This window comes from Buteo buteo, chromosome 21 (genome assembly GCF_964188355.1).
Source record: "Buteo buteo chromosome 21, bButBut1.hap1.1, whole genome shotgun sequence".
NCBI lineage: Eukaryota > Metazoa > Chordata > Aves > Accipitriformes > Accipitridae > Buteo > Buteo buteo.
The window spans coordinates 11,258,019-11,281,301 of NC_134191.1; the positions used below are offsets into that span (position 1 = coordinate 11,258,019).

Consider the following 23,283-nt stretch of genomic DNA (forward strand, 5'->3'; position numbering starts at 1 on the left):
CAGCTCCGTGATCCTGTCTCCACAGCCGGGGGACCTGGCAGCCGGGACAGGGCCCAACCCCTACTTTTACGTGTAAATTCATATTCTCTAAACAGGGTAAAGTGACTCGAGCCCCCTCGCCCCCTGCCCCAGGACCTGGTGTTGCCCGGTGCGTGGCCGGGGCTGCAGGCTGCTGCTTGCTCCCCCCCCAGCATGGGGACCGCAGGGGCCTCGCTGCTGCCGGCCGCTGGGACACCCGACTCGCACCGCTGCTGAATGTAAGCCCTGGTAAGTGGGAGCAGCTGAACATGCAAAACCCCCGGGCAGGTGCAAGAGGACCCCTCTGCCAGCCCCCTCCCTGAGCCGGCCGCGGGCTGTTGCCAAACACCTTCCCTCTCCATCCCCATACGGTGCTTTATCTCCACTGGTGATGGCAAGGCTCTCCCTGCCACACGGTGTGGCCGGGGGGTACCCGGGCACTCCTGTGCCCGTGCCGGCATCCTGGCCATGTCCCCTGGCTGCACCTCGCTGGCCCGTGGTGATGGCCCGCAGGGAGCCGGCGGCAGCTGCCCGGGGCAGCGCTGAGCCCCAGCAGCCTCCGAGCACGACCCAGCCTCAATCGCACACACACAGCACCCAAGAGCCGGCACCGACACCCCCGGCACCCCTCCCCGGCACGGGTGGCCGCAGCCCGGCTGCGGCTCTGCTGGCCAGACCAGCACGTGTGGGCTTCCCCAGGTCCCGGCCGCGGGGGGCTCGGGTCACCACAGCCCTTGCAATGCAATAAAGTCCTCAGCACTGGCCGCGTCTCAGCGCGAGTAGCCGGGGGCTGTTTGCAGGGCCCCCAGCTCCCTGGGGAGCGACAGCCCAGGGGCAGAGCTGGACCCAGTGGGAGTGGGGCCGAGCCAGGCACAGGGAGCAGAGTGGGACCGTGGCCCCGGGCTGGGCAGCCCTGGGGCAGAGGAGCCGCTGCCAATGGGGCAGGGCAGATGGAGGCTGCTGGGGGATGGCAATGAAGGGCTCTGCTGGAACCTTCACCCAGCCCGGTGAACCAGGGTGCCCAGGGCCGGCGGGAGCAGGTAAGTCGTGCCCTGAGGCCCTGCGGGGCAGCGGTGGGGGATGGAGCTGTGCCGAAACACCAGCTGGGAGCCAAAGTCACTTGGGACGGCGTGGGTGCTGGCGCTCCTGCCAAGGGCCTCTGCCAGCCATGAGCCCGGTGGTGCCCGCGTCCCTCCGGCAGCCGCCTCCCCCGGAGCGGGGCCGGCAGGAACCCCCCGCGCCCGGCCCCGGCAGCGCCTGGGTCTCGCCAACTTGTGAGTGCTGTTGCCGGCTGAATTGGAAAAACAAATGAAGAAAATCAGTGGAGAAAGGAATACAGTAGCTGTAATATATCTGTATTTTAGTACAAAGTTTGATACGGTGTTTCACAAAACCTTATTGAAAAATATAATTCAAACCAGACGAGCTCGGAGCCCTGTGGTGTGGGGAGGATTGGGACGAGCTCCTCCAGGCACGGCTGATAAAGATGAGATGGTTTGCGAGGAGGTCGAAGGACCTGGCGTGGGCACTGGCCCCGGCACAGCTACATGGCCTGGGGAGAGTGTCTGGGTGGGCATCAGAGCTGTGGTGGGGAAGGGAGGGTGGGGAGCCCACCCTGCACCCCGTGGGGCTGAGCCTCTGTCCGGGCAGGCTGGCACGTGAGGGGGGTGTCTGGCCAGAGCCAGTCCCCAGGGAACAGGTCTATCCCACCCCGTGGCAAGGCAGGAGGTGGGGTGGGGGTTCCTGTCTAACCCTAGGGGCGTTTCAACCCTCCTCTTCTGCCCATCCACGGGTCCCTACAGAGCCACGGTGCACCACGGGCAGCTCACGGGCTGACACAGGCTGGTAGAAGCCTCCTGAAATTCAGCAAATTCCTGCGTCTTGATGGAAAAAGAACTCACAGGGCCCATCAGTCCAACAGCGTGCTCTGGTAGAGGAGCAGGGGCAGCTTTCCAGGCTGTGCGAGCACGAGGGCAGCCTGGGGACCTCTTGGCCATCTGGAGAGCTTTGGCCAGCTCTGGCATTCTCGGTACAGGACACACAGCCCAGGCGAGCCTGGTGCAAGCACAGGGCACGGAGACCGAGGGTTGGGCTTGGTCAGCGTCTGGGAAGGAAGGGGAAGAGGTCATTGCTGCCTGCAGCTGCTTTGGGGGAAGGTGTAGGGAGACGCAGCCAGACTCTTCTGGGGGATGCGTGGGGACAGGACGAGCCACAACAGACACCATCCCACAAGGCGTCAGGGTGAACGTTTTCACGGTGAGGGCAGTCGAACACTGGAGACAACAGGCACCTCAGACGTGCCAGCTTTGAGGATTGGCACTTGGGAGGCACACCTGGCGGGCCCCACTCCAGGCTCAGCCCATCTTGGGCTTCCTAAGGAAAAGACAAGCAGTATGAGAACTAAAAACCCCAGGCACCCACGCACCAGAAACCAGGTTTTGAAGCAGGTGCAGCAGTGCAGGGGACATCCTCCACCCCATCTCCTCCCCAAATGAACTTAAGCAAGAAGAGCAGCAGCGCAGCCACAATCTCACAACCCCAGCCGGGAAGCTCGGGGAATTTCTCTTTCCTCAGGAATGGTAGCTCCCAGAGCAGCCCCTGGCTTCACCCGAAATGCTGACAAAAGGGAGGTCTGCAGGGCTGCTCCTGCAAGGTTTCATTTACCCTGCAGGGACAGGGAAGAGACCCCAACGTGCACCCCCCTTTGCCCCACAGCCTGGGCACCAGCGCTCAAGGTGGTACGGAAACAAAGAAACTTTCAAATATACTGGTTTTCAAGTTAAGTATTTTTATTATCAAAATTATTACATCTCTTGTGAAAGTTCAAATGTTACAGCATGGTGTAAAAACTCCACTAGAGTAAGAAGCTACAGCCCCCACCTTTCCAAGAGCTTTCCAGGGTCCCTCCCTCCAGCCCCCCTGCTGCGCCCGAAGGTGCCGGAGCCTCTAGGCAGAGCCCCCCCGGCCCCCTCCCGCCACCCGGCAGGGCAGAGCCCGCCTGCCCCGTGCTGTTCAGAGCACGAAAGGGGAGGTCTGCACCCCCAGGGCTAAGCCGAGTGAAGTTTACACCTATTTTATACAGTATACAGACACCCAACTGCGGGGTGACAAGTTCCATCCCAACACGCTCACAGCCAGACAGTGTGAGAAAATTACTCTTTGTTTCAATATTTTAAAAGTCTCCCCTAGGTTGAACAAACACCTGATTTCAATTGTGAATTAGAGAAACCTGTAACAGTCCTAAAAAAAGGAAGAAGACTGTGCATCTGAAAAGACAGGGGAGACAGACTCACAGCATTATGTTATCCAAGAGAAAGGAGAAGTTCCACTGCAGCACCAGGGATGACACCTGTCGTATATTAGCTAACCTACTATGGTTATAACTGAATATAAAATTAGATAAATAAAAACACGCCCGATATTACAGTAAACAAGTGAGAAAGAAGCTGGCAATCGTATGGAATTGAACAGACAGCGCACTGTGTCTGGGCTGGCTCTGCTGCCACACTTGGTGGGTGACGGCGTGTCCTGGTTTCAGCTGGGATAGAGTTAATTTTCTTAACAGCCAACACAGCGGCTGCAAAGACAAGACATCCCGCACTGAGAGCCTCTGGCTCGGCACAGACCGGGGTCCCCACTGAACACCTAACCACCGCCTCTCTGCAGCCCCCCGCACGCCGCAGCGTCACTTTAGTCCCTAGGCCCCCCGGTCACCCCCCAGCGTGTCTGCGCACCGGCAGCCAGAGACCCCCTCCCCGGGCACGGTGGCATGTGGCAGCACCGCCCCAGCAATGCTCCCGTTCACAGACCTGCGACGGACGCGGTGATCGCGCCCCGTCAGAGCAGCACGCGACAGTGCATCCCAGATCCTTTGCAGCGTCAGGCACACACACTCCAACCCCCTCCCTGTGCTAGTTCACATTAGCGGAGACTCTGTTGTCCTGGAAAAAGCTCCGACCACGGCAGTCATGACCCAGGCCCAAAGGCAGCCGTGTGCGCTCATCTGCTTGTGACTGGAATGATCGTAACAGATTAAAGCCCTCCCCAGAACGCACTGAGAACCTGACCTATAAAGAGAGCTTTGGGATTGGAGTTCAACTTCCCCCAATGTTTTCTTTAAACTGCTTTCGTATTCAAAAAGATGTCCGTACTGCATGAGTGACTATGGCCATGGGCACGGACAAGAGACAGAGGCTGCACCACAGTCATTGCACTTGAACCATTTGCTTTTTTTTTCCTTGTTTTTTTTTTTTGTTTGTTTGTTTTTTTGTTTTTTGTGGTTTTTCTTTTTTTGCAATGTACCCACGCGTCAGGGAACAGCTTTGCTACAGTCTCTGCCTCAGAGAAATCTGCGTTCTCCTACAAGGCCAGAGGCCAATACTGCTCACAAATCTCACCCGTGCGTTTCAGACCTCAGCCTCTGACCCCTGGCACCCCAGCATCAGGTGCAAGCTCCCAACACTGGCCCAGGAGCCACTTCCAGAGGTGACTGGAAGAAGCTATGGGCAGTTTTGTCCTCCTGGAGACCAGGCAGCCCTAGGAAAGTCCTGTTTGAGTCTTTACTCCAGAACCTTGAAGCTGCTGAAGTCTGTACTGATGGACACTGCTTCCCCCACGGTGTGGATAGTGTTGTGCATTAGAAATCACTGCCCCCCGGGAGCCCTGGTAGAGAACAGACTGACCAGAATTCGGTAGACTGATAGTCCGCAAGTCTGACTGTAGTGACCTAGCACTTTGGGGAGCGGAGGTGGAGCCCGACGCACCTGTGCAGGGCTGGGAGCCCGACTCAGAGGAAAGAGAGTCCACAGCTGTCTGCTGTGCTGGGCTGGCAGCAGCAGGGCAGCTCTTCTTCAGGAGGCTGCCACTGCCACTGCCAGAGTGCTGCTGGCTGCTGTAATACCCCGAATTCCCTGCAAACAGGGCAGAGGAGTCTGTGGAGACCGAGTGGGCAGGGCTGGAGTACGAGGTGGAGGAGAAGGATGTTTCCGAGGAACCATGAGAAAGGCTATGTCCTGTCCTCTGTGCTGCTGCTCGATAGCTGTATCCAGGAGATGGAGTAAGGTGTCCTCTGTAGGGGGAGGAACTCTGCTGGAGAAGGGTCTGCGATTCTGCCTGGGGACTGTCAGACTGCAGGAGCTGAACAAGTCGGTGGAGGGGGGGAAAGAAAAGGCATGTAAGACTGACTTCCCTATTTCCTACCTCCTTCTCATGCCAAAGGTGCTTAGTGTAGCAGGATTGGGAATAATTGGCAGCCAAACCCAGTTTCCCGCCTAATCCTATTAAAAGCTTTATTTCAGAATGGGCAGATAATACATGAAAGAATTTACCTGGTAGCTGTATCGAGAAGGACTGTAAACTGCTGGTCCTGGTCCTTTGTGGGCTTCTGAAGTGTCGTCTCCTGCTGTGTCTGCAACATACAGGCAAGATGTTAAACCTCACCCTCTGGGCTGAGGCCACAGCAGCTCCCTCTCAAATGACACCCACACACACCCCAGCTGTCTTGTTCTACATCCAGCTACAGCTGAGAAAAGAGCGGCTTCTCCAGCCATCAGCATTTCAGAAGCTGAAGAACCTTAGCAAAAGGCAACGGGAAAACCTTAACATGTATAAACTAGCCATACACGTTAGGAACTGCTGCTTCCCTTACACCAGCTCTCTGGTTTAGCACAAAGCTCACCTGCCTTGGACCAGCCTATCTGAATGGCCACATCTGGTGACAGCACCCAGATGCAGCGTGGGCTCCCTTGGCTCTTCAGAAGGATATGAGAGACAGAAGACAGTTTCTAAGGACTCAGCAATTCTCCACTCAGCATTGGTCACAGGAATCCACACTGGCTACAGTTACAGCTGGGGAGATAAAATTGTCCCTTCTTAGATGGTTGTCAGCAGGATCCTGCTGCAGGTTTTACCTCAAAGGCAGATCCAGACACTGCCAAAGACTGAGGTCCTGTGCTGCCAAGGCTGACAGCACCCCTGCTGCCATTTCGGGGATTGCACTTTACAAGTCAATTGAGCTGCTCCAAATGGAGTTACTCTTAGACCTCAGAAATGCCTATTTTTGAAACAGGCCAAGATGATGAAAATACTTTGAGATTTGAAGGGTACCAGCAGCACAGTACACACTGATCCACCTTAATTATGCGAGAGATCAAGAGAAGTAAGCTGCTTCTCAACAGAGCAAGTCTTTCTAGCACCTGTATCTTACTTAGAGGATGAGAGTGAGCTTCTTGTCTTACCAATTAACTGAACCTGAACTGGGGTAGGCAAGAAGTACTTAACTGCAAATGACCCAGCCACTTTGCCATGTGTGTTTTTCAGTTGCTACTACTGTAACCATGGGGTTCAGCTGGCAATCATGCTTTCTTTAAGAGGGAGTGAAACTGGGACTAGAAGATTTCACACCAGTTATGTTGCAGTCTGATGAGACAGAACTGTTTATCTGCAGCATCTCAGGGATTCTCAGCAGCAGCGTTTGAAACACCTTGATGAAACAGTGTTGGTATTAGGATCAAATTTATGACAGATGTGTCTCAGTCATGAAACAGGACGCGCTGCCTTAGTCTGCTCTATACTTCTGCCAGACAGGTCTGGCTTTGCACCAGATGCTCTGGCACAAGCACCAGTGTCAGCAGTGGCCATGGCTTTGCTGTGGTTGTCCTCTCTGTGCTACATCACAGATGCTGGCTTAGCTAAACAGGAATCTGGATAGAGGTGTTGTGTCTGCTATTAAGGCTCAGAAGCTTTCTTCCCAGGGCACAGGACCTGCACAGAGACCAGGGCGTGAAGCTTCCAGCACGTGTCCTGTGCCACCTTCTGTTTTCTGAAATGACATCTGATGCATCAAGTAGCTGTTTGCTCTAAGTGACATTCTGAGTACTGCACTGCAGAAAGGCAAAACTTGTAAGTTCGAGGCATGTTTTGTTAAGCAGTCATGCATAGAAGAGACTAACTGTTCAATCCAGGAGATCATTGAGATTAACAGAAGTTGAGTGTGAGAAGCAGAAGAAATCTAAAGAATTCTGTAAGAAATTGTTTCTTAAAAGGCCAGACACACCAGGAGGGCTGCACAACTCACTGGAAGTGCCTGTTGACAAAAAACCTTGACAAGGTAAAGACTATCAAAAGATTCTAAATTACAAAGGGTAAATAAACTGTAACTTTCCTGAATCTGCTTTATGTAAACTTAAAGATAAAGCCAACATTTCCCTCTTCCATTTCTTAATACCTGCACAAGGAAGGACATAAAGAACTGCTTTTCTTGGCAGTACTGGCCTGTATCAACCTAAAGCACATGTGAAGTGACAGCTTTAACTGAGAGCAGCTGCAGGTCTCAGAAGTGTGGCATGCACACAAATTCCATTTCATTCCTACATGCCCCATCAGCAAACCATCTCGAGTTTGGGGTTTTTAGTTTCCCTCATATTATTATCTGTTACAGCATCAAGTAAACATGTTATCTTCACAACTCCTACAGGTGATACCAGGAATGGCAGGGACTCAGCCACTCATTTGTTTCACTAAGAAGCAGACCAGCAACTGGGGGAGGGAAGGTGGCTCACAGAATCTAAACAAGAATTTGAACAAGCTACCAAAAGAAATTGCCAGAGTATGCAGAAAGAGAAAAAAATATTTTGCTGTGCTAGGATGAAAGAGACAAAAAGACTTTTGTCAGCTATAGCATTAAGCGTTCACAACTTGGTGTGGGATGGGTTTTATGTAACAAGAAAGAAGAATGGAACGATGCAGATGGAAGTTTAACTCCAGCCTAACTCTTGGGTGAGACTGAAGAGCCAGAGCTGTACAGTTTACAGTTGGCAAAAGGCCTGTTCCAAGAGCCTGGATTTTGCCTTCCTTTCTAAAAAATAACCACCAAGAAAGCCACTTTCACTGGCATGAGAAAGACAGGAAAAAGACTCCCAGTGGGGTTCCATAAAACCATGAAATTTTTGGTAGGGTAGAAGATTCCCCCTCAAGACTAGATGAAGAAAAAGCATTGATAAGAGGAGTGCTTGTGTGTACAAAAAATAGGAAAACCCCAGATGAGAGGCCAGTTTTCAAAAAGTGGTCTCAAATACACCTTACTGCAAATGGGGAAAAAAGTCTGATTTGAAATGAAGTAAATACATACTTGCCCTAAAATGCTCAGAAATGAGATACCCCAAAGGCAAAAGTTGCTCTTGCTGCTGAATCACCCAAAGAGTGCTCTGTGATAGCCTAGGTTAGAGGCTCTAGTCTTTCCATGTCTAAAATATCACATGAATAGGCTCTGGCATCCAGAGATTCAGATCCCTACTACAGATCGTCAGGAAGCTCTAATCATACCAGCCAGGAGTCTCTAACAACAGTCCTCAGCTATGAGGAAGTAGGGGCTGATGGCAACACACAGACTAAATTATTTAAATATGATGATCCATCACTGTTAAGTCCCAAGTGCAACCAGGGTTCTGATGGCACTATCTGTTAGGGAAAAACAATCATGTTCAACAGAGACTGCAAAATAAATAAAAGAAAAATAACTCCATTTCACAGCTGAGAAATTAAGCAACAAATAAGTGATCTGTCCATCTCTCAGGAAGTCACATCTTACCTTTAGACCACAGATGGATAAAAGAGGAGTATAATTTCAGCTCAGGTTACAAATACTGACACTGCATGCTACTTGGTGAGGACAACGCTTTACTCAGAGAAGAAAGGAACATCAACACAGAACTGAATTCATCTCAGTAACAAGGTGCATTTCACAAAACTGACAAATATCATAATTCAGGACATCAAGTAATTTCAAAAAGAACTAAAGTAAGGCTTGGAAGCTGAATTATTTCTTAGCACTGCCTAAAGCCTATACCTGCATTTTAGTGTGATAATACATTTAATCCACATGTTCAGCCAACTAGAATTATTAAACGATAGCACTTTCACCCCCAGAACATAGGGGCAATTGAGGCAGCGCTGCTTAACCCATCTGTCCAAGGACAAAGAAGTTGTACCTGCCAGAGCCAAGATGCAGGTAGGCTTGAATCCAAACCCTGGAGAAACCTGGAGGTCTTCCAGGTCTAACACAAGAGGGATATAGGCTCAAGTAATATCTGAATAACAATAAGGTATGGTTTGCAGAAGGGTCTTATAAGGCATTGATAATGTTAAAGATGAATGTACAACTAACTTCATAGACAAGTTTGCAAAGCTGTCTGAGCCCATCATTTCCCACCAACCAAGAGTTCAAAAGTTTCATCTTCCTACCTGCATCTCTCTCAACAGCACTGTCACAGGTAGGTGAGGATTCATTTCTCTGGGATACCTTTGCACCACTACGCAGCACCTTCTCAAGTATGCCTCGGCCCTCTCGAAGCCTCTCCACTGATGTTGGGACCATCCTGCAACAAAAACCCAGTAACAGCTGAGGATTGCTATTATGCAGCTGAGAGCGATGTGACCAATGCACAAGGGGGCTGTGGGGTCCTTGGTATAATCACAAGACAGTCTTTAAAGTCTCTGCTTAAATTCACTGGTATTACGTTAGTGCAAATGCAAACCCCTACCACAGAAGGGAGGGATCAGAGACCACCAGCTCTCTAGGCAGATGAGGAATAAACTTCTGAACTCCTTTTGCAATGTAAATAACCTCCTGTGTGATTTTAGACTGCCAGTCACTGGCTACCATGATAGCACTGCCCTCAGAAAAACGAAGTCTTTACTCTTATCAAAAACATGGTATAAACATCCTGTTCAGTAGATCACCTGATTACAGGACACCTTCTCCCAGAAAAATTGTTTTGAGATTCAACAGCATTTTGAAAATCCTGGTATTGTTTTAAGATTAGATGCAGTTATTTTGCATAAATACTTTTATTCAAACTAAAAAGAAGCAAACCCAATACCTTTATGATAATACAGTGTCAAGACAGTACAGTCAGATAATGCAACATTCCTGGAGCAGAGCTAGCTTGGCTATTTTGCCCATTAATGCTACTTTGTCCTGTTTATTTTGTAATGTGAAAACTCTCCGCTCAAGATTGGTGCTAGATCTTGTTCCATTATATATTACAAGTGTCTGGTCTGAGGGTGAAAAAGAGGTGAAGTGGCTTTCCTAAAGCCAATCTGTAGAAGAAAAACAGAGCCACAGACAAACCCCAGACCCTTGCGTCAATATTCAATCTACCATGCACAGGACCATCCAAATCTTTTCAGAAACACGTGTTTTAACCTATAAGATAGTAGCACCTTGACCAGGGATTCACAATACCTTTACCCTAGACACTGAAGAACATGCGCCTTAAAAATGCCTGAATTTAAATATTTAGTATAATATTAAGTGCACTGCATACCATGTAAGCATGCAGCTTAACACCATATTAACAGATTTCTGTATTTCATTTTTTTTTCATTTTAAAGATATATTGAAAACTGTGCTTTACGTTAGCTTTTTTTTTAAAAAAATGTATAGCCCAGACATTGAAGTTCACCCCTCACTGAAGCAGAAGGGAGAAGGGGCCAGAGTTCACACCTCATGGAGGTGAATGGGGTGAGGGGGTGAATTCACACCTTCGTTGCTGCTATTGTTTTGCTGGAGACAGTTTTCTGCAAGGCTGGGTTTACTGGGCAGCAGCACATCTGTTTACATTGTGATGGCTGTATCTTGGCAACTGAAAGAGACAGAAACTTAATTTTTTTTAAATGAAAGCTATTGGCAATTATTGTAGAATTCAGCAAAAATCTGGACAACTCTAAAAATTAAGGCACGTAATTTTAGTTCCCACCATTTTCTTCTGTCCCTAATATTACACTATTGTGAATGTCTGGAAATGTATCTGAAATGTAAGCACTCAGAGTTAAAGATGAAATTGGGTCACAACTTTAACTCAGTAACATGCAGTTTCTAATACAATTTTTAAAAGTAGAAGGTGACTGTACATTTGTTAGCCTTCCCCATTAAAACACAGAAGAACAAAAATTTAAAAGGCAGCAAATCTGCTTAATCCCATTTCAAAATGTATCAGCATGGTTTCAACTTTATATCCAGTGTCCCATAACAATACGATCTTTATTCCCATACAATACTTACTCATGAAACCATGTGAGAAACTGGAGCTAGAGCACCTGCTGAGGAGCAGCAGATGAAGCTCACAGAATATAAAACATGGTACTAGAGCAAGGCTGCCACAGTGACACCTCACCCCAAACTATTATTATTTTTTTTTTTATTCGGTTAAGGTTTTTCTTTCACCCTTTTACAGGCAGAAGGAAGTGGCACAGGTGAAGAAGGACATGGGATATCAACACTTGTACAGAATAATATTTGATTATAAAGTAATGATTATAAAACTAATCATCAGCTGACTGCCTCAGCTGTGGCCAGTCCCAACATCTGGCAGAAGGTCATCTGGTAGACAGAGTACTGTCAAAGAGGTACAAGACAAATGATTTCTATTGATCTCTGCTTGAAGTCTGATGGAAAAGTGAAGAAAACTGATCTTATTACTCCTGCAAATTCACCCAAAACAATGTGTCTCAAGCACTTTCAACATAGACTTCATACTGCTCACTGTCTTCAGCATTGCTTAGCATGTCTTCCCTTACCATCCCCCTGCCATTACACGAGCAGTGACACAGCTATGTATGTGGAGAATCAGCATTGAGAAAGGTATGCCTTTTTGCCTGTGGTGTGCATGAACAGAACTTGAATACAAAGCAGCAGAGCCAGCGTACTACACAGCTCCAATCAGCAGAACATCTTAAACATCACTGCATCGACTCTATAATGCAATACTCTGCATTTCAGTGCTGCAGTACTTAATTTTTTGGACCAGTGTCCTGGTTTCAGTTGGGATAGAGTTAATTGTCTTCCTAGTAGCTGGTATAATGCTATGTTTTTGAGTTAGGTATGAGAAGAATGTTGATAGCAACAACTGAAAACATCAGTGTGTTAAGTAATATTTAGTCTGAAGTCAAGGATTTTTCAGCTTCTGATGCCCTGCCAGCAAGAAGGCTGGAGGGGCACAAGAAGTTGGGAGGGGACACAGCCAGGACAGCTGACCCAAACTGGCCAGTGAGGTATTCCATACCATGTGACGTCATGCCCAGTATATAAACTGGGGGGAGTGGGGGCAGGGGGGATCGCCGCTCAGGGACTAACTGGGCATCAATTGGCGGGTGGTGAGCAATTGCATTGTGCATCATTTGTATATTCCAATCCTTTTATTATTACTATTGTAATTTTATTAGCGTTATCATTATCATCATTAGTTTCTTCTTTTCTGTTCTATTAAACCGTTCTTATCTCAACCCATGAGTTTTTACTTTTCCTGATTTTCTCCCCCATCCCACTGGTGGGGTGGGGAGTGAATGAGCAGCTGCATGGTGCTTAGTTCCTGGCTGGGGTTAAACCATGACAACCAGACATTACTATCAGGTTCAAAAGTTTTTGAAGACCAGCCTATCTCCTTAACAAACCTTCTTATAGTAACATGATAAAGGTGGTTTTTCCATGCCTTTGGCAAGCCACCGACTGCAATCTGGTAACTGCTCTTCAAGCTGTGTGTGCAAGACATTAGGAAAGCTGGAGTTGTTTCACTGTCCCTGCTTCTCAAATGCAAAGTTGCAGAGGGCTCTGTTAGCTTTCCTTCTGAATAGGAGTTGACTTAGTATGACTCGTGTCCAAAAAGAGTGGAGGTTCAGCAAGAAAAGACCTGGATTAAATTTTCATCGCAAGAGCAAGACCTTCAGACCTGAGACCTTAAAAGTAAACTGGTGGAAGAGAGAGACAACTGTTTAACTTCATATCTTTCAAGACAGATTTTTGATATCTAAACCAAGAACTAAAGGGCAGGCTGAGAAGGCTGCTGGTATCCTTCATGGCTGTTTAGCAATTACAAAAGAGAACAATGCCAAGAGACCCGACTGAATCCATCCAACTGCACATATTGTTATGGAAATGCCTCCTAGAGAGTATGATCCTTCTCTGTGGAGCAATCTCAGGCTTGCTTGGAAGGATAACACTCACCACCTACTGCTGATGTTCTCCTGGGATTTGCTGAGTGATGTTGAGGAACTAGCCCCCCTCGAGTCTGGTGGGCTGATGTCCTCTACATGAGGCAGGGAGGGATGAGAAGGGGAGAAGCCACTTTGTGGGGAGGACGGGGTTCGTACTACGGAACCCGGCAGGCTGTTGCCATCTGTGTCAGTCACAGAACTGCTGCTGCCCTGTCGGGTAGGAGTCCCTGTACATCGCATTGAATCGCCTCCCTCCTTGGCTTCTTGTTTCCGCTTGCGGTATTCTAGTAGAGATACCTGGGAGAGAAAAATACAGCCATGAGTCAGGGAACGCAATGGACTAGGATAGGGGGAGGAACACACCCACACACCATTTTAAAAATCTATTTCTCTGGGGTTGCAGATAAAAGTTTAAAAGGTATACTGGCATTATAAAATCTTCCCAAAACTGCAGAATTTTAACCTGCTTAAAGCAGGTTCCTGCTATGGTGGTATTGAAAACTTCCAGCACTACCACCTGAACAAACTACTTTTGGCAAAGGTAGAATGTATTTTGTGCAAAACAGTCTCAGATTTGTCAAAGACACAGACCAAAAGGTCCCAGATAATGTAGTCTTGTAACACAGGGACAGCAGAACCAAAAATGCACAAAAATTTCCAGCTGAGCACTTACCTTTCAGTGTGCTTTCCCCTTAGAGTTATTATGAGGCACAGAGCCATAAAGGACTCACAGAAGGCAGCTCTGCTGAAGAATTTAATCAACTATGACTCAATGCCTATATAGAAGGCTTTACGATGATAAAATATTGAACAGGATATTTCCAAAAGTAACTCAATATACAAAGGTTTTAAGATAAGTGTAACTTTAAAAGAAAACCAAAGGGGAAAAAAAAAATCAAAACCTTCTAGAAATGGAATGGAAATAAGATATTCCATCCAGCTGGACACTTATACAAATGACCTGAGTTACCATGCTTGCAATAAAAATAAAAATAAATAAATAAATAAAAATAAAAATCCAAGCACAAGAAAAGGCACCAATATACATTTACACCAACACATGTTTATTTGTCCCATGGGTACCCAGTTTTAACATAGCAATGCCTGACTTGTCACTTTCACTCAGGTTTAGTCCCATGAGGGTCACTGGTATGCTATTAGAAACCAGTACACATTTGCTTTCTTTAAGCAGTATTTCTGTGTTTTTTCATTTCAAAAAGCTAAAATTTAAGTAACAACCTTCATCTACTTTTCTTGCAATGTTACTCTGTTTCCGTATTGATGGAAACGTTCTAATATGTTCTAATAAACAGCCTATGTTTTCTTTTGAAACATCAGACCTTCTTTCCTAATAAGGAACCCTTTCATCCTGATAAATAACACTTCCACCAACTAGTACGGCTGCATTGTGTTATTGCTCTAGGTCTTGTCTCAGTTTAACAACTGTTTATGAAAGCTGCTAGTATCATGCTTTCCTTTCTGTGCTCCCAGAAGGGGTATTTTCATCATGGTCTTTTTTCTTCCACCTCTCACATCAAAATCTTGCCTAAAGGGTAGCTCACTCTATTTTAACAACTTTTAGACTGTTCTCATCCAGGCACTGTATGCCTGGATTACTTGCCCAGACTGTATTTTAGTTGTATTCTGCCTTCTTTGTTCTCCCTGTTAAGTCTTACCCATGGTGCTTACTGTTCCCACTCAGGTTCCTGCAATCTAAGAATTTCTTTTACAAGAATACTTGCCTTCTTCCTTTGTGGTGGATTCTGGGGAGCAGATCTGACGCCTTCACAAGCCCTCTCGCTGCAGGGAGACATGGATCCATGCACTGTCTCTTTAAGCAGCCCTGACTCTTGTCTGCTGAAATATCCTTCAGCAGGAGAGCTGCAGCATCCTGCTTCCGAATTCATTGGCTTCCTCTCTCCCAAAGGAGCAGATCCCCGCAACAACCCATCTACACGTGGCATAGCGTTCAATGGGGAGAAGGCATACATTAAATTAAACTCTGTCCGAAAAGCCTGATCAGAGCTTCGTAGCAGCATCTGTGCTTCCCCACTTTTCCCTGGGAAGTTCATCTCTGAAGTAGAGTTTATGGAGGGTTGTGGAGCCAGATCAGAGGATCCAAAGCTGAGCAGCGATGGCCGTTCTGGGCAGGTGTTTGCACTGGAATCCAGGTACCCACCCTTCAAATCCAGGTCGGATCGAAGGCAGAGCTGGAAAATCCGAGAAGGATATAGGAGGGGAGTGGGAAGTTAGGGAAACAGTCAGGCAAGGGTAGGGAGAGAAACTTGAGTCAGAAAGTACTCTGTACAATGCTAGCTTACTGCTTTCCAGTTCCTTTCTCATTACCCTTTTGGTCCTTTCCTGCACTGTTTTGTTCATTCTACAGGGGAATGACCAAGACTAAATAATAATCAGTTTAGCTGTCCAGTACAAGATGCCCTTTCCCCTTTAGCAGTCCTGCTGCAGGAAGAGGATAAGGCTCAGCACTATCCCCACACAGTCAAGGAAGAAAACCAAGCATTTTCAATTGCCTCTATGTCCCAAAGTTGATGTTAACACATAGTACTAGCTAGGTTCATTACGGGGAAAGAACAGAAAAGATCTGCTGTCCATTTAGATAGAAAAGATATGCTGTCCATTTAATGTTTTATTAGCCAAGTTCTCGACTGTCCCAAGTCAGCCACTACTAACTTCCTAACAATAAAATGCCCAAGACCTCCTAGCCATTTGTTTTCACTTATTGTGAGCTTTGGAAATCTCTAACAATACTACATTCCTTTAATTTATACAGCATTTCTACATTTTACATTCTCTAACAAAACCATAATGGCATCATCTTTGTGCTGTCACAGTTTCTGGAGCACTAGGCACTGACACAATGGTATACCCATTTATCTACTTGAAGTGCCAAAAAGCTTCCAGGGCAACGGCATAATCATCTCCTTCACCATGTTAATGTCAGGATCTCAGACAATGAGCATAACTGACAAGATTTCATCCTCTTTGCAGGACTACAGTGCTTAGGGAAAAACACAGCACCACCAGGCACCAGCTCTGCCCTACTGCTGCTGCTGAGAATGTTTCCTCTGCTGTATTACAGCTCCAAGTAATCTGCCACATTGGAGATGAGTGCGTATTTTCTACTATGAAACAGTCTCTGAGCAAGGTACTTCACCTTATATTTTACAACAGGCCAGTAGGTAAACAAAATACTACTTTCTGTCATCTCCTCGACATCTGGGGGTGCTGGCTGACAGCTGGCTGAATATGAACCAGCAGTGTGCCCAAGGTGGCCAACGGCATCCTGGCCTGTATCAGAAATAGTGTGGCCGGCAGGAGCAGGGAGGTGATTGTTCCCCTGTACTCAGCACTGTTGAGACCACACCTTGAGTACTGTGTTCAGTTTTGGGCCCCTTGCTACAGGAAAGACATGGAGGTGCTGGAGTGTGTCCAGAGAAGGGCAACCGAGTTGGTGAGGGGCCTGGAGCACAAGTCTTATGAGGAGCGGCTGAGGAACTGGGGTTGTTTAGTCTGGGGAAAAGGAGACCTTATCGCTCTCTACAACTGCCTGAAAGGAGGTTGTAGCAAGGTGGGGGTCAGTCTCTTCTCCCAAGTAACAAGTGACAGGACGAGAGGAAATGGCCTCAAGTTGTGCTAGGGGAGGTTTAGACTGGATATTAGAAAAAAATTCTTTACTGAAAGGGTTGTCAGGCATTGGAACAGACTGCCCAGGGAAGTGGTGGAGTCACCATCCCTGGAGGTGTTAAAAAAATGCATAGATGTGGCACTTCAGGACATGGTTTAGCAGGCATGGTGGTGTTGGGTTGATGGTTGGACTTGATCTTAAAGGTCTTTTCCAACCTAAACCATTCTATGATTCTATGATTTTAAGTCTGCAAGTGAACAGGTGATAAATCAAGACTGAAGAGAGCAGGTCAGGTGCACCACTGTGTCCTTGTAAGTCAAAACTAGTAGTGAATGCTTTCCCTTTTCTTCCCCAGTAGTCACTTTGCTGCTACTGAGTAAATATCACACACCACTTATCTGCTGGGCTGGGGCTGAAGTTGCTGATGGTATTTCCAGGGTCCCCAGACCTCTTGCCTTCACCTCAGTAGCTGAGACATACCAAGTCTTCACACTGCCCGTTTCCCACCAGTGTCAACAACTGAACAATAAATTTCAGTCTTAAAGTTGTTTGCTCTCTTGTGACAACCCTGAAAACTCTCCTCAGCCTTATTGTGACTAATGCTCCACCCTTTTTCCCACTTGCCTCCGCACTTCTCATCCCTCCCCTCCCACCATGGCCTCAAATGCACACACAAGCACACACACTTCCAGCCTCAAATGCAATTGAGACTGTATGATAACTACCTCAGGTGACATGGACTCAGGCCTATGCGCAGGGGAACTCTCAGGGGAGGATACGTTCTAGAGGAGGGAAAAGCATCATGTTATTAATCTACTTAAAAAGTCAAGAAACAAAATAAAATCAATTAAAAAAACAAACACAGAGGTTAGCAATGGCTATTCTAAACAAAGACTATCCCAGGAACTGGCCCCAGCCTGGATGGCAAGTCTGTCCATTAAGCGTTTCTAAACAGAAGGACAGACAGGACAGACAGGAAGGACACAGACAGGACTGGGTTACTGTGTTTCATGCTATAACCTAGTACCTAAACCAGAGCACATAAATGTTAAGAATAGCAGCATCTTATTCTTTGCATTTCTGATACCGTCAGATAGATTTTTGCACCACAAAAATATAAAGAAAGCCATTTATGGCATTTAGTCCAAGAACATGGGAGAGATGGAAAGCCTGTTTTTGCCCAAAAGGTAAACTAAGATCCCCCATACACTATAGTGAACTTTCACGGACATTATACTAGAAAACAAAAATGTCTCCTTCAATCCACTGTGGGCAACCTTTCCAGCTAAAGTTAAGAGAACAGGTATGAATTCAGCTTCAGAATTCAGGAGGACAGCTTTATGAAATGTATCATCTGAGCACCTATCAGTGGAAGGCAGTGTATGCATGTGATGGTGTGGTTAAGGCCTCCTTCCCAAGCACTCTCCTCTCCATGCTACTGAGCAGGCCTAAAATAGAATCAGAAAGGAAGAAGGTTTCCCAGAGGTACACTGTCATCAGAGAAATATGGCAGGAGTCACTGCCCTCTGCAAAGCAGAAACACTCAGAAAACTGAGGAATCTCAGAAACTTCTTCGATAAAAAAGGTTCTGACAAACTCCACAGAAAAAGTAGATGCATGTCATCACACTTCTAGTCACTCCTATGAATATGGGAGAGGCTAAGCATCCTCCAAGTTGTTTCCAATATAAAAAGTCCCAAAACTGAGTCTGAAAAAACTCAGTCTGTAAAAACCCAGCCAACCAGACCTTCAGCTTATGATACAAGCTCTTCACAGAGCAGCTAGGAAATTAATCATGAAGGAATTTTCTTAAAAGCCACAGCTTTCAAAGATGTATTCCCCAGCAAGCCAGAATGTCAAGCAACATCTTCTGCTCGCTTGAGGAAGCTTGTGAACTTCTGGAAGAACCTTTCTGCTGTTGTCTTCCCAGAGTGCCATAGGACTGAAGTATAAAGCTTTATACATGGGGAGATGTACTCACTCAAGTTAGAATTGATGGTAACTAAATGAAACAGTCACGACATTAAAATAGCAATATTATGAATGAGCTGCATTAAGAGAAATACAAAAGTTTGAAAAGAAGCCTATGGTCTATCGTGCTGTTAGACTCTTTTCAAGGGGAAAAAAGGTAAAAGGGGTAAGTAAGGTATAGATGCCCAGTGAAATCCAGGCTTCCCATGTCTTACACATGGCAACAGAAATAACTAACACTAAGGTGGGACAGGAAATTAGTGACTAGACTGTGGAGGTCCATGGCAACACTGCCCTGATCTGCCATCTCAACCACAGCAAAGGTAAGGATTGTTTCCAATCAAGCTCTGTGCTTTAAACAGTCTTTCATGTCTCTCCTCAATGTTCTGCAATCTTCCCTGCTAACCTCTACAGATCTGCCTCTCAGACAGCTTACAAGAAAGGGCTCTCAAAGAAAATAATCAAAGTACACTAAGCTAAAAATACCACAAAGGACTGTTTGCGCTGTTGCAAAGCAGATGACAGATTCCTGCAAAACAGTCCCTAGTACAGAGCAGTCTGTCACTGCACAAAGTATTTTTTTTAATGGTTTTAACTGGCAGAGTGTGAGCAGCTGGCCCGAAGATTCCAATTTTTAAAAAATGAAAATACACAATACTAGAAAATAAAACTAAAACTGCAAACAGCATGACCCCTATTTACAGGCACAGAGCAGCAATACAAAGTGGAAGATCCTAGCTGGATGGATGCTGATAACTCTCACACAGAGTTGAAAGCAAGGGAAACCACCTACACAGACACAGACCGCTCAGCACTTCTGCAAATTTTTGCAAAAGGAAACTTCAAGAAATCAAAGGTACCAGGTATTTTCCTTCTACCCAGTCAAGGGAAAGGAAAATCAAAGGATATAGTGGAAGCTGATGTACAGTATTTCTACCATACATGGGGTTACTGAAAGCTGTTTAGGGAAAGAGAAGCTGAGGATGTCAGACAGCCTTTGAGAAGTGGAGCACTGTTGCACTCTTTGGAAGAAGGAGGGATTGAAAGCCACATTGGCTGAGATCTGAAGTGGTGAAGATGACTAAAGAACACTGAAAAGCCTGCAAAATTTGGGAGCTACTGTGGAGAAATGGAGAAAAGAATTAAGACTAATGTTACTGATAGCTATGAAGTGAGGGGAAGGTGTGCTGCAGCAAGGTTTGACATTTAATAGAGCAGGAGATTTGGCCAGAAGCGGGGTAGAGAAGAAAGATAGCAGTGCTCTTGAGTCTGACACTATGATGCTGCTCAGGAATATAGCCACATACTCAAAAAGAAAGGTGTCCCTAGTGCTACCTCTACTGCAAACATTCCAGTTCCTCTCTTTTTAGCACTCCCAGTCCCCAATCAGATTTACCTCAAACTGTAGTGGAGTATTGCAGCGACTAGCAGCCAGAGAAGGAATTGGTGAGAACATCATGCCATAACCATTGCGACTCTCCTCCTCTCCTGGCAGTGATGAGCAGGGTGTAGCCAGCTGTGGGCTCACTGAGCCAGGAACCAAAGGGAGGGGAGGTGGAGGAGTGATGGGAGACAGCGGCCTCAGCAACTTCTTAACATTCTGCTCCATCAAGTAGCGAGACTTCCATTTCTTCAGGGGACTCAGCAAGTCTAAAAAACAAACTGAGCTGAGGACAGGGCTGAACCATTAACCTTAACCATGTGCAAATGACATGCTGTCTCCTTCCTCCTACTCCCAGCCCAAATGGAGCCCAAAAGTCTCCAACGTAACTATGAAAGATTCCTAAAAATGAAGTACCTCTGAAGTACTTTTACATCACTCTTGAGGCATGTCTAGATACTGATAACAGAACAACACATAATCAGGAACATACAGTGAACAAGGAAAGGAAATATTTCAACTAGAAGTAAGCACAAAAAGGAGCCAGGGAAGACAGGAAGGCATAAAAAGAGGAGAGGGGAGTGGAGGAGAGGGGTCAGAGGACATGTCATTGTCACTGTGCTATGAACAAACCACAAGCAGCTCAGTTATCATTACCTGAACCTCATAGTTCCCTATAGGCTACATCAATACAGCCCAAACACATTTCGCTCCCACAAAGGATTAATGCCTTTCCCTCAGGCCTACCCCTTTTCAAAATAGTATCTTTTTTGATGCTCAGTTTTAAAAAAGAAAAAAAAAGTATTCAATAAATTCTGCAGTTCAGTTGTTTGTTTCTTCAGGTCTTGCTTAGAGATGTGCATTTATCGGTTTTGGCATTCTGTTAATTTCCTATTCATCTAACTTTTCAATAATCAGTCCTGTATTATCTGTGTGTTGTCTAGCTTCCCCTCTGTCATCCTTGGAAAACTGATCCCTGACTGGGCAGATCTTCACCCTCTTTCTCTGTAGAAAGATTCAGACACAATATTTAACAATTCTGCTTCTTTACTCATAGATTTTAGCTTCTCCATCTTTAAGACTTACTTAATCCTTCGCTTATTACATACATGCCTGTGAGACTTTGCTATATCTTCCTATAGTCAGTAGATATTTAGTTGTCCACCTAACAGCATCCTGCTGAAAAAAGATGATATTGTACCCTTCCCCTCCACCCTCCATTGGACAAATGATCACACAGCACTAAGGTTGATGATGCAAGATAAAGTGATGATCTTTTCACAGGAAAATACTGAGAAACTTTACACATTCTCAAGCTAGAATGGGTCTGCAGAAATTTGAATGAATGGCAAAGTAACATTCCCACCTGCCATAAAGCTGTGCCATCAAGCAGCAGTACACATTAAAACGTCATCCTGTACAGCTGCCCTTGTTATTCAGCAGTTTCCCAGTTTCACTCAAGCGCCCACGCTGCCCTGATGGTGCTGAGCACTTACCTGTGTCATCTTTGCAGATGCTGGAAGAACTGCTGTTCTCGTTACTTTGGTATAGACACTGGGTTCTGTTCTCTTGCGGAGCTGGTGAGGTCTGAGTCATCCCCTCTTCCAGGGCTTGTTTGATCCAGCGCTGAAACAGAACGAGACTACATAAACGTGCAACCCCTCCGGTACTTTCTATGTAATCTTGCAGGATGCACTCAAACTCCTACACTTCTGTGCAGCAGGGCAGACTGCTCAGAACACTGATATTACCTCCTTCGCATGCGCTCAGACAGGAACCCGTTAGAACACAGCTGTTAGCACTGAGTCTACCACCTACTGTGATGGGGCTGACTATGTGCTCTTGATGAGATGTATTCTGGGGATCAGCAGTCTTCAGCAATAACACAAAGATAAGTAAAGAGCAAATTATAAATAGATAAAATGCAAAACTCTGGCAGCTAAAAACTATTAAAAGCAATCTTAATTAAAAGAAAAGGGAGATAAATATGATACTATCTTAAACCCCTGGTTTTTGCAAAAAAGCTGTTTCCTGCCCATGAGCACAAACATACTGTCCCCCTGCTCCACTAAGGCATATTACAGCTTAACACAGATACTGCTCTAACAATTCCAGCAGAGAAATGGCTGAGTTTAATCACATAACAATTCTTCTAGGACTGTGCTTGCTGCCAGAAACAAAGAGCAAAAAAATCTGATAAAATGCAAGCAGCAGTTTTCAAGGGGGCTAAACCCAGAAGAGAATAATAAAGGCAAATCTTTTCTTCAGCTACTAATAGAAGAGATAAAAGTCACAGTGGTCTTCTGAATACGGACAATAAAGAATGTTTCACATCTCATGCAAGTGAACATGAATTGAAGTCTCAGCAAATCAGCTGCTGCAGTGGGTGTGCTAGCCCTTTATCTTGATACAAACTGACTCCTGGTGGCAGGCAGGAAACCTTTGCTTACTTTACTATAAAAAATAACTGCCACAATATAAGGAAAAACACCCAGGTGATTCAGTAAAATGACAGCAAACTGCTGAAAAAAAGCAAACAGTAACTTGCATTTGTGTAGTTTACCCAAGGGACTTGCTTTACCAGCCTTTGCTTCTCCCAGAGAGGTTTAAAATTGTAAGTTTACCTTTCAGTAATCCACAGTTCATCTGCATGCCAGCAATAGGTATCCTATTAGAGATACATGTACGTGTCTTATGATTCCTCAAAGCTATCACGAAAGTGCATCAGTAACTCAGTGGCCACAATCCTCAAAGTGAAAACTTCAATACGAGGATGAAGAGCAGGTGGCAGGATCTATTTTGATGGCCTTCACTACTGTACAGCAGACACTTCTTCTCTGTTCAAATAACTCAATGGATTCCACTGTGGCCACCAGGAAAAGTGAGAAGTGCCAGCCAGTCTGGAGCACTGCTACCTCAAATGCAGCATCTGATCTGACAGCCAAGTCACTGTACAATGTGTGATTAACGTGAGCAGGTTATACAGTTCAGTTTCCTTGCGAGGTTCAGACATTGGCATGCTTTGGACGCAAACTGAGATCATCAGCTGAGTTTTTTTGGCACAGTCCTCAGTAGTTTAAGGAAGAGGCCTGCTGACAATCCAAGAAAATATGTGATCTATTTCAACAGCCTTTATAAATCAGCCTTCTGACTGAGTAGTCAGAAGCACACAAGACAGAAAGATCAGCTCTTGAGAGCAATGTCTTCAAGTTCTGGACCATTTCTAGACCTCAGCTGGCTGAAAAGGAGGTCTTCCCTGTGAGAGTATTCTAAATGT

General features: G+C 46.1%; 1 protein-coding gene across 10 annotated transcripts in view; it reads right to left on the minus strand.

The window, feature by feature from the left end:
- Nucleotides 1-1,720: 1,720 nt before the first annotated feature.
- The window catches only part of SETD5 (SET domain containing 5), a 71,712-nt gene continuing 50,149 nt past the window's right edge, over nt 1,721-23,283 (minus strand). For all 10 annotated transcript variants that reach the window (XM_075053050.1, XM_075053049.1, XM_075053047.1 and 7 more), the window contains 8 exons: nt 21,503-21,632; nt 20,022-20,275; nt 17,380-17,436; nt 14,751-15,218; nt 13,019-13,305; nt 9,259-9,392; nt 5,346-5,425; nt 1,721-5,154 (listed from right to left, as the gene is read on the minus strand). In XM_075053050.1, coding sequence (XP_074909151.1) covers nt 4,555-5,154; nt 5,346-5,425; nt 9,259-9,392; nt 13,019-13,305; nt 14,751-15,218; nt 17,380-17,436; nt 20,022-20,275; nt 21,503-21,632 — 2,010 coding nt within the window. In that variant the 3' untranslated portion in view covers nt 1,721-4,554. The remainder of the gene's footprint in view (nt 5,155-5,345; nt 5,426-9,258; nt 9,393-13,018; nt 13,306-14,750; nt 15,219-17,379; nt 17,437-20,021; nt 20,276-21,502; nt 21,633-23,283) is intronic.